The sequence below is a fragment of the Malaclemys terrapin genome, chromosome 10 (genome assembly GCF_027887155.1).
Source record: "Malaclemys terrapin pileata isolate rMalTer1 chromosome 10, rMalTer1.hap1, whole genome shotgun sequence".
Lineage (NCBI taxonomy): Eukaryota > Metazoa > Chordata > Testudines > Emydidae > Malaclemys > Malaclemys terrapin.
The window spans coordinates 54,195,627-54,206,185 of NC_071514.1; the positions used below are offsets into that span (position 1 = coordinate 54,195,627).

Below are 10,559 nucleotides of genomic sequence, written 5' to 3' on the forward strand. Positions count from 1 at the left end.
AGTTTTACAAATAACACCTAATGACCCAGAGTGAAAGAGGTGAAAGAAAAACGTATTCTATATTTTCTGTGCATTCACAGTACTTTCCTCTGTACCAACAACTAGTCAGTTTCCCCTGACGTTTGTATATTGCTTCACAGTAGTGAGACAGAAACAGATTTTTAAAAAACAGGGTAAAAAGTCTGATTGTAAAACCACAAAAATGGATATAGGGACTCGGGAAAGGTGTAAAACTTGCCTTTCGACTGAGTAGATTTCAAATTGATTATGTCCCTTTAAGGAAACTGAATCTAATTTGCGAGGACACATTCACAAACCGGGCCCTAGTTCAGAGGTAGGCAACCTATGGCACGCGTGCCGAAGGCGGCATGCAAGCTGATTTTCAGTGGCACTCTCACTGCCCGGGTCCTGACCACTGGTCCCGGGGCCTCTGCTTTTTAATTTAATTTTAAATGAAGCTTCTTAAACTTTTTAAAAACCTTATTTACTTTACATACAACAGTAGTTTAGTTATATATTATAGACTTATAGAAAGAGACCTTCTAAAAATATTAAAATGTATTACTGGCACGCGAAACCTTAAATTAGAATGAATAAATGAAGACTCGGCACACCACTTCTGAAAGGTTGCCGACCCCTGCCCTAGTTCTTATACCTAGTGAGCAGCAGGAGAGTTAGGTGGAAACAGAACAGACTGTGGGTTGGAGTCACAATGTAGCTACAGCAAAGCTGATGAGTTTGCATGGATGTTGTATGTCCGATCGATGGGATGTTTCATGCATATTTTCTAAGCCTATCAGTTTGACTGAGGCTCTGTCCTTGACACCTGACCTTCTGCCCCTTTTTGCAATGTGGCAAATGTAGACTCTTGAGAGCATTAAATGTTCTCTGCTTTGGAAGGGTCTATATTGAGCCTACTAGCTTCATTTCAGGGAGAAGCTGCTCAGACATCAGAGCCTTCGTAGCGAAGGAGTCCATGATGGAGGCAGAAACAGAAGAAGTGTAAACATGATCATCCTACTCTTTGGGAGGGCTGTGATTTGCCTCTTAGTTTTGTCTGCGGTGCCAGGAATTTTAATTCCAGCCATGTAAAGTCTTTTACCTTAAAATCTAAGCTTTAAGGAGTTGGACTAGTGCTTTCGGGGATTGGCTGGGAAAGGGGATTCTGAATAATAGAATTAGATTTGAGCTGATGCATCTAATGGAAATGAGGCACGTGATTCTTGTAAGGAAATCGGCATGAGGATGCTGGTGGCCGAGCTAACTGGTGGAGGGAAAACAATAACCTTCCATTGTATCGTTGCAGGTTTGATGTGAGTGAACTGATCTCTGTATGTGGAAACAGCCCTGGGGAGACGGAGGAGCATGCTGTGGTGGACTCAGGAGATGAACTTTTCTCTGTGGGGGAAGAAGAAAATTGTGACAACAGAGCTGAGAATTTCCAGGAGCTCTTGAGGTCAATGTGGGTAGATGAAGATGAGGAAGAAGTAGCTTTGCTCAAACCTGAAGACCAGGAAGAGGAAGACAATGAGAAAGTGGATGAGCAGGAACTGGAGGAAATTTATGAGTTTGTTGCCACTCAGCGAAAGATTGTTCAAGATGAGGCAGAGGTGGAAGAAGGCACAGGCAGCTGCACTTACAGTGAAACAGAGGAGGCCCAAAATGTGAACCAACAGACTGAGGATGAAGAGGTGGAGGTGTGTGAATCTCCCTCAACAAGCAGCAAGATTAAAGAATGGAAGGAAAACTTTCGTGTGGGAAGATCCAGCTGTGAATCGCCTGGGCAAGAAAAGAAAATCCCAGGTATAAGTAGGAGTGAGAGCATGAGTGTTACACAAATCGCTCCTGTGCACTTGCAGGATAAGCCTTGTGAGTGCGGTGATGTTGCGGCTTCCCATGGTAGAGCCTCTGATGAAAGAGAGGGCTCGCAGAGAATGCCCAAAGTTGTGAAGGTTTCTAGATTCTCTCAGATTTCACAAGGTGAAGAAGAGAATGATGCCTGGGAAAAAATGTTCCCTAGTTGTCGACACAATGGTGCTGACCTCAGTAAAAGTTATGATCCCATGTTTTCCGCAACCCAAGGGGAACATTGTGAGCCTTCTCCACTAAATGAAGACAACAAAGAGTCAGGAGAGATTTTCAGTGAAACACATGTTGAGGTTAATAAACCACCTATTCACCATCAGTCACAGAAAGACCTTCTGTCAGTTAGGAGTGATTTGTGTAGCAGTCCTCTTATCAACCCTTGCTCACCGGTTTTGCCAGCTGTTGGTTCATCACCTATGTCTCCAGAATCAAATAGGACATTTTCCAGAGTATCCACAGAAATTTCTCCCATATCAGCACCAAAGCAAAATAAAAATAAAGGACTCTTTCAGTCTGATGATGCATCCTTCCAAAAAGCCAGTGAACAGAATGATGCTTCAGGATTTGAGAAGATCATAAAGAACACACTTTCTCCAGCAAAGTTTCCCCACGTTGATTTAAAAAAGCAAAAACACGTCCCAACTGGCTCATCATTGGTCCACACAACTCAGAATAGTGCTTCTCATGTGAACCAAGAGGCTGAAGTTATTCTTTTGCTGGATTCTGATGAAGAAATGGAGTTAGAACAAATGAAGAAGAAATCAGATTCTGAATCTTCCCTGAGGGAAATGGAAATCTCCAGGCGATTGGATTGCAACTGTAAGAAAGTGCAGCAAGAGCACAATGTACCAAAATCTGGACCTGTTTCAGTTGCTGACATTGAAATACACCAGAGACAATTTCAAGTCTCACTAGGAAGTCAAGACAAGATGCACAGTGAGAATGCTGTAAAGCTGTCAGGAGAGATGCCTCTTAACAACCAGGTTGGGACCTGTATTGATAGCAGACTGATTCTGAGCCACGAGGAGAGCTCTAGCATGGACACCTCATGGTTGGTGCCAGACACACCTCTTCTTACCAGAAGCAGGAACTGCTCAACACAGACCCAGGCAACAAGTATATGCTGTTTGAGGAGTCAGGGGTATAAGCACAGGACTACGGCTTTATTGGTAAATACTAGTGACCATAAACAAGCTGGGGAAACTATGAAGATTCCAGAGATAACTTCAGATCTGTTACTTGCAACTTCCTCACAAAAACATTTGCTTACAGAGAACTCCCCAGTCAGCAAAAAAACCTCTCCTGGCAGCCCTTTAGGTCAGTCTTGGAAGGATTCTCTGCGAGTTTCTCCAGCTCCAGTCTCACCTGCCTGTGTTCGTGTGAAAGAGAAGTCTTCAGAAAACCCGTCTTCACCCATACGAGGCCTTCCATGCCGTGAGCTGTCTCTGGAGAATAAAACAGACATTAGTGTGGTTGAGGTAGAGGACAGTGAGGAGGAAAAGGAGGTGGCTCCACTCCCTTCGAGTGGCAGCTTCCTGCTCGGTGATGAGCCACCAATCCCAGTTGATGACGACTGCTGGAGTGTCGAACATCTGTCACCAGTCAAAGATAACAACAGGGTGCCTGAGAGGTTGGACTGTGCAAATACCAGCAGTCCCACCCGTGGAAAAAGTGGCTCTCAGCACAACCAATGGAAGAGCCCAATCAGAGCCCTGGAAATTACAGGTAGCACTCCTCTTCGAGGAAATCCTATTGACAATAGAAAGACCTTGTTTTGTCATGAAGAGAGTCCTATTGAGGCACATTCTTCAGTGAGCAATAGGTTAAGTTTTCGGAACTCTAAAGTCTGGGATGATTGGGATGAAGATGAACTCCCAGAGATTCTTCCTCTCACACAGAGGGTGTCAGCTGCAGCAGCTGCCCAGAATACCCAGCCCCTAAAGACACCTGGTAAGTACTTACATGAATCCCAGAATCATCCCAGTTTTCATTTGAACTGGTCACTCTGTCTGTAGTTCACCTTGTTGTGTTTGGGTGGTTCACCTGCTGGTCTGACATGATTTTCAAGGCCAGGTGCCAGAGAGGTAGTGTCTGCTTCACAGTTCCTAGTTGCTAGGTAGGGGATTCTGCTTGGCACTCAGTATTATTGGAATACAGTGATTTCATTCTCATAGTTTGTTTCATGAGTCCCATTCCCCAGGGAAGTTTCTGCAGTGAACAATATCAAGATCATAATACAGGTGGGTTTTTTTTTAATCTAAATCCTACTGGATGCTTGGCTGCTGTGGGTATGGTTTGGTATCAGTATGATCCTTACTATTCAACACTATGTGTGACCGTTCTGTTAACAGCACGTGAGGCCTTCAGACCAGCTACTTTGCCAGTAGAACAGTTGCAGTTGTCTTTCTTTTTACATATATGAATGTGGCAAGCAAATTGGGAGACTTATAGCACTGGCAAACACTAGGCAGGCTGCAGATGGGTGTCATGCAAGCTTTCCTTTAAAGCTCAGACAGTGCCCCTCAGTCCTGACCTGCAGCCCCAGTTCTGGGCCCCTTCCCAGAGGCTCTCGTAATACAATCAAATCTTGACCTACGAAGAGGGAAATAGTATGATCTAGTGATATGAGTGGGAGATTGGGCTCTTCCCATTTCTGACACAGACTCACTGTGTGATTTGGGCAGTAACTTAATATCTCTGCTTCAGCTTAAATATCTATACATTTGACCTAACACTTACCTCTGCAGTGCTAGAGAGCTTATTTGATTACATTTTTTAAATCTCTGTAGACTGATATAGCTCCTTCTATCCAAGATCTCATAGTGTTAATTAATTACGCCACTTTGGCTGATAGTTTCACAGTAAGGGATTAGGAAGTGGCCAACAAACTAATTTTGCTTTAGACCCAGCTCAATGTTCTAACTTGGCTCTCCAGAGAGTTAAGACCCATTCATTTACCTCTAGAACAACAGCCCCTCTCCTCTGAATTTCACCCTCCTGTGCTACAGACATGGTTCATGCTAGCAGTGGCCCCTTTACAAAGTTCAATAACACAGCCTTTTTTTAACTGGCAAAAGGTGCCTGTCCTTACAGCATAGGGACTTTGGGTCCAAAACTTGTCATTTCTTTTAAATTAAACTGTTTTCTTAGTTAAAGTGAGTAAAAACAAAACAATAAAAGGCTGACTTGAGTCCACCCAAAGTTTTCACAGCTCTGTCTAAAATGAACATGAGATAGTTGGTAAAGGGCTGTGGGATCCTTTGTGGGAAAATGATGCCCTAGATATTACTATTATGTGTCCTTGTAATATCTTTCACAAAGACTAGAAATCATCAGCCAGTCCCAGGACCCTCCACGTTGATATATTTATTCTCATTGTAATAATTTCATTTTGCTGCAGACCCTGTCTGTCACAAGAGAAACCAGCCCCCCAGAGTTCCCATAACACCAGTACCAGCTTACTCCATCATGGAGACCCCAGAGCTGAAGAAGGAACTGCACAGGTTAGTGTTGCCTCGCACCTTGGAGAACAAGGCCAGTTTCTTAATGTGCAGGTACCTGCAGGGAAGTAGCTTGACAGAGAAGCCCCTTTGCAGCAAGAGAGAAACATTTGATGGCATTCCAGTAAATGTTGCTTGAGACCCAGTTAGTGGTGGCTGGACTGCAGACTTCATGTGGGACTGGAGCCTTCAATTCCTCCACGCATGCTGCGATGCCACAAAGATGGGGCATCACTACATCAGCCTAAACTTACCATATTGCTTAACTAAAGTGTCACCTTTGTATTTTAGATTTGGAGTCCGTCCTCTCCCAAAACGGCAGATGGTGTTAAAGCTGAAGGAGATATTCCAGTATACTCATCAGATCATGTCCTCTGACTCAGAAGATGAGATCCCATCCTCCCAACCACCCCTACAGAAAGCCACTGCCAAGTACCCCAGCCAACCCCAAGCAGACTTGATTGAACTGAGAGAAGAGAGTTCCAAAGCCTCCAGTGTAGGGCACAAGCAGAAGCTGGGGGTTTCGGTCCCTTCCCTGCCAGTTCTGGGCAGTGGTGATGCTGACAGCTCAGCGGGCCCCTCTGCAACAGGCTATCTGAGGACTAAAAAAACAGCTGAAACTAAAGGCCACCCAGGAGGAGCCAGAGGGATAAAGGGAGATACTTTGTCTCCAGCTACATCTCCAGTTAAAGGTTCTCTGGTGGGCAGTGCTGATGGACAGGTGCTCTCAGCATCTCAGGAGTCTGCAGCTTCTTCAGTGGCTGGAAGTGACAACTCCTTTGAGTCACAGAGGTAAGGGACTGAAACAGCAGGGAAAAGCTCATTTACTGGTGTGGGTCTGGTCAAGGGGGGGGAGACACCTCAGCTCTCCCTCAAAGTAGAGAAGCCCTGCCCTTTGTCCTGGGCTTAGCTCACACACACATCCTTTTTCGGGGGGTTTCAGTCTAATTCCTAATGATCTCTTGTCAGATCACAAAACCATAGTTTGGCATATCTGGGTATTCTGAGCTTGGTAAAGGCCCACGCCTGGGATGTCTGGGCTCTGTAGGTCAAGAGTGAGAAGCACTGGCAGAGCTGAATGGAGGCCCAGAACTGGAATAGCAGGGGTCTCCGTTGGTCACAGGAGATGCAATAACAGAGCTGTGCATAGGGAGTCCAAGAGTAGAATAGAAGCAGGCAGTGCTAATCAGGATTGAGGAGCACCAGCACATGTATGAGGGGCCCAAGACTGGAATAGCAGGAGATGCTGCTGATACAGTGGGAGGGGCGTTGGCAGAGCTGAGAATGGAAATTCGCTGAACACTTGCCCACGCTGTCTGTCCCGTCAGACAGTTATTTTAATGAGACCTAAAATGTCAGAGAATTCATAGCACTAGGGTGGTCCACACAAGGGCGTTTAATCAATAACTCCACCTTGTTCCCTGTTGGTCCATGATCATTTCCTTGGTAATAGGGCATTTCATTGATCTCTCCTCTTTCTCATTTTCAGTTCTTCTTTCAATGAGTTTGAGACAGGTGCCCTTACATCTGAAGAGGACGAAGGGATCCCAGCATCTCAGGCTGCAGCCCGGGAGGCAGATAAGCTGGAGGCAGTGAGACGCTACATCCATTCAAATCCAGTCCTGCACCGGAAGATCCTCCTTTACCAGCCCTTTGAGCTGACTGGGCTGCAGGCCGAGCTGAAGCAGAATGGCATTAAGATTGCACTGGGAAAATTGCTGGACTTTTTGGACGCTCACTGTATCACCTTTACCACGGCTGGGGCACGGAAAGAGAAGCAGCAGCAATGTGGGGGCAAGAAAAAGGGATGCAAACGATACTGACTGGAGCCTCCTCTCCCTTCCCTGCTGCCTTGGTGCATTGACACTTCCCCACTGCAGGCTCTAAAACTCTTCCCATTGTTCCGTGTCAGAGCTTCTTCAAGAATTGCTCCTCTGTTTTGCTACTGAATATTCTCCCTGCCCCGGTAGAATCTGCTGTACACATGCTTATGCTGCTGACTTTTTAGTCAGTTAGAACATTGCTCCCGATGTGCTCGAATGGCTTGGAACTGTGAGAGAAGCATCTGTTCCCCAGTCACTCTGCTTTAGAGGTGCAGAGACCCGCATGCTTTTAGTACCATCCACCCCACTCCCTGCTGAAACAGTGCCTGCTGGATCTCTAGGACACCAAGGCCACTACTAGTACTGCTGGAGCTTCAGCATACAGCTAATATGGTCCTTGTTTTCCTAGCTCTTTAGCCATCAGTTTCCTTTTGCCTTTTCTGTCATCTTTTCCCCTTCCATTCCACTTTCTTTTATCTGTCCTCCTTGCCTTTTCCTTTCCTCTTGTCCTCCCCGCTTGCCTTCCTCTTTTCTAATAGGTTTTATTTCAGCCTTGCTTCTAACTGCTGCTTCTAGAGTTAGAGCTTCTTCTAAGTGCCTGACAGAGGGTGCTACTTCCAAGCTCCTCACTGAGTGCATCAGTGTTGGAACATAAGGTCCTGCCTGACTGGTAAGAGTGCCGTAGGCAATGCTGGCCTTGGAAGGAAGCCGGTCAAATCCCCCTGAATTGTTCTCTCCTAGAATAGAAACAGACCTGCCTAACCCACCACACTAGCAGGAAACAACTCGCTTTGCCCTGATGTGTAAAGCAGTGAGAACAGACAGATGTTCAGGTTTGTCTTTGGGATCCCAGCAGTTTTACAGTCTGTTTATTCAATTTGAGATTTTACTCTACAGATTGAGGGGCAGGGGCAGGGAGTGTTGTGGTGGCAGCATTGTCTAGTGGGGATAGTTCAGGAGACCTAGCTTCTGTTCCTGGCTCACTCTGTGATTTTTGGCAAGTGGACTCAAATTTTGGATGCTTCATTTGTTGTGTGCCTAACCGTGGACGCTTAGGGCTTGATTTTCAGCAAGTACCGAGCACCTGCAGAGCCCACTGACTTCAGTTGATGGTACTGGGTATTGAGCGCCTCTGAAATTGTCCACAGGTGTTTGATGTTGGACACCCAAAATGAATGGCTGCTTTGAAAGTCTGAGTCTTAATTTCTCTGAGCTTCACCTGTAAAAGAGGGGAATGAGAGCTGCCCACCTTTGGAAAGGGTTTTGAATGGCTCAGAATGGAAGAAGGTGCTATTGAAGTGCAGAATGTTACTTACTGTATTGAAAGGGTAACTTATTGGTAACAGTTGTGTTGTGGAGAATGCCAGCAAGAGATACTGTTTCCATACAATCTACAAGCACTCTTATTCTATAGATTTGTGATGGGTACCAGGAGTCCTGCAGCCTCTTATATTTAATACAGTGATAAGGACTTCAGAGGCTACAGGTCCCAAGATGCAATGGTGTGTTTTGACTGCTTGGACTGAGATAGAGCATTGCATGCTGGGATCTGCAGGGCTAGACCTCTTTGTTAAAGATACTGTCAGCTCCATTTTCTGAGAACTGCAAGTGGTACTGGAACTCCTGTCAAGTTGCCATGTGGCCTGGCCTTGGACAATTGTGTTTCCACTGCCCCCACCCCCCCTTTTTTTAAAAAGGAGACACCATATTTATGTTGCAGTGACCACGGGACACCTTCAGCGCCTCGTACTCATTCCTCACCTAACCACACCTTGCTACATAATCTAGTTTCCAAACTGGACTGCTTCCAGGCCCTTTGCTAAGTCTGCAACAGGGAAGTCTTGGATCCTAGAGAATTGACTTCTATTTATTTAATCTTCAGAGATGTGCTGACTCTTTCCAGCCTTGGGAGTTGTGAATCGATGATGGCCTCACTTTGTAAAAAAAGAAGCCAAGTTTCTCAAAACCAGTGTTTGTATTTTTGTAGCATAAGAATGTCTGTTTTTTTTTATTTTGATACAGTATAGTGTGGTTTTTATTGGATGTACATGATGTGCAATAAAAATTGTAAGAACCTTCAGCTGTAAACTTTAACAGGTAGCATCAAGTAGGCAATTTATTGTTTAAAATCTTGGGCCCAGCCTTGGAGTTGCAGGGGCATCCCAGCAACTAATGTGCCTCTCGTGCTGGCTAAAGACCCTGACAAGGAGTTGGAGGAAGAGGGAGGAGTCAGGTTACTGTGGGGAGCAGGAGGCTGGAGAGAGCTTCTGCAGCAGCAAATGGAAGTCTGGCGGTGATGGATTAGACCACTGATGAATGCTAGCTCTGTTATATGGAGAGGACTGAGGAAGGCAAGCAAATCCATGTGATACGGGGAACCAAGGGCAGGGCTGGGGAAGGAGTCCCCATCTGGGAGTGGGTTGGTGTAGGTGGAACTGGAGGAGGGGAGGCCGGAGGTGGAGATCCCAGCTGCTGGACGCTCATGAATCCCATGTGTTTTTGTGAGTCACGGTGGCTGTGCACCATGTTGGCTGCTGCAGCCAGTTTGATGCTCTGGAACTGCTACTACACCTCCATCTCCTTTGCCCTTCCTTCTCCTCAGTCACCCCACCTCTCCTTCCCCACTCTCATGTATCATCTCTCCTCCTTCACCCTGTTAAAGCCCTGCATAGTGTGAGATGGGAAGGGAGGTGAAGAGGACATGTACAGCTGCGGTGTGACTTAGAAATTAGCACATTCCGATGTGCACATCATTGACCTAGCCCTGACATCAGCTGATTTATTACCCTTCCTTCGTTTTGGTCAGCTACTGGGACGGGCTGAGACTCTATTTCTTCATCATGTAAGGCTCACAGGGCCTCCTTCCCCACATGCCTGCTAACTGCTCAGCTCCATGCCAACAGGAAGGGAAAGGCAGCTTCACCTGCCTGATGCCCGCCTGTCTCTCCCTTCCTATAGGATTTGTGGGGAAGGGTGGATGCACGTTAGGCCGCCATCCGTGCTGATGGGGGGTGTCAGACCAGTGTAACGACTCAGTAAAGCAAAACAGTCTCTGTAAATGTTCCTGGAATAAACAACTACAAGAATTGTCCCTCAAACAGTCACATTAGTATAGCAACTTTGAAGACTGTTCTAGTAACCTCCCTCTGTAAACCACCTCGACATGGCCCACTCTGTGCATAGGGACTTGCTTGCACAGAAATGTTCACCTGCACGCTATACAATGAACGCGAAGTATTTGCAGTCTTCCCACAGTTCTCAGCACTAGCTAATAACCATAGATGTAGTTTGACTTCTATATTATGGAGGGTGTCTCTAGTCAGGCCAATGGGGCCGCGTGTGGCTGGGGGCAACAACAAATTCCGTGCCT

The 10,559-nt window shown here is 46.1% G+C and overlaps 1 protein-coding gene across 7 annotated transcripts in view; it reads left to right on the forward strand.

Moving 5' to 3' along the window:
* The window catches only part of SLX4 (SLX4 structure-specific endonuclease subunit), a 41,004-nt gene extending 31,735 nt beyond the window's left edge, over window positions 1-9,269 (forward strand). For all 7 annotated transcript variants that reach the window (XM_054042481.1, XM_054042477.1, XM_054042483.1 and 4 more), the window contains 4 exons: window positions 1,307-3,816; window positions 5,267-5,369; window positions 5,658-6,158; window positions 6,856-9,269. In XM_054042481.1, the coding sequence (XP_053898456.1) occupies window positions 1,307-3,816; window positions 5,267-5,369; window positions 5,658-6,158; window positions 6,856-7,189 (3,448 nt within the window). In that variant the 3' untranslated portion in view covers window positions 7,190-9,269. The remainder of the gene's footprint in view (window positions 1-1,306; window positions 3,817-5,266; window positions 5,370-5,657; window positions 6,159-6,855) is intronic.
* Window positions 9,270-10,559: the final 1,290 nt, after the last annotated feature.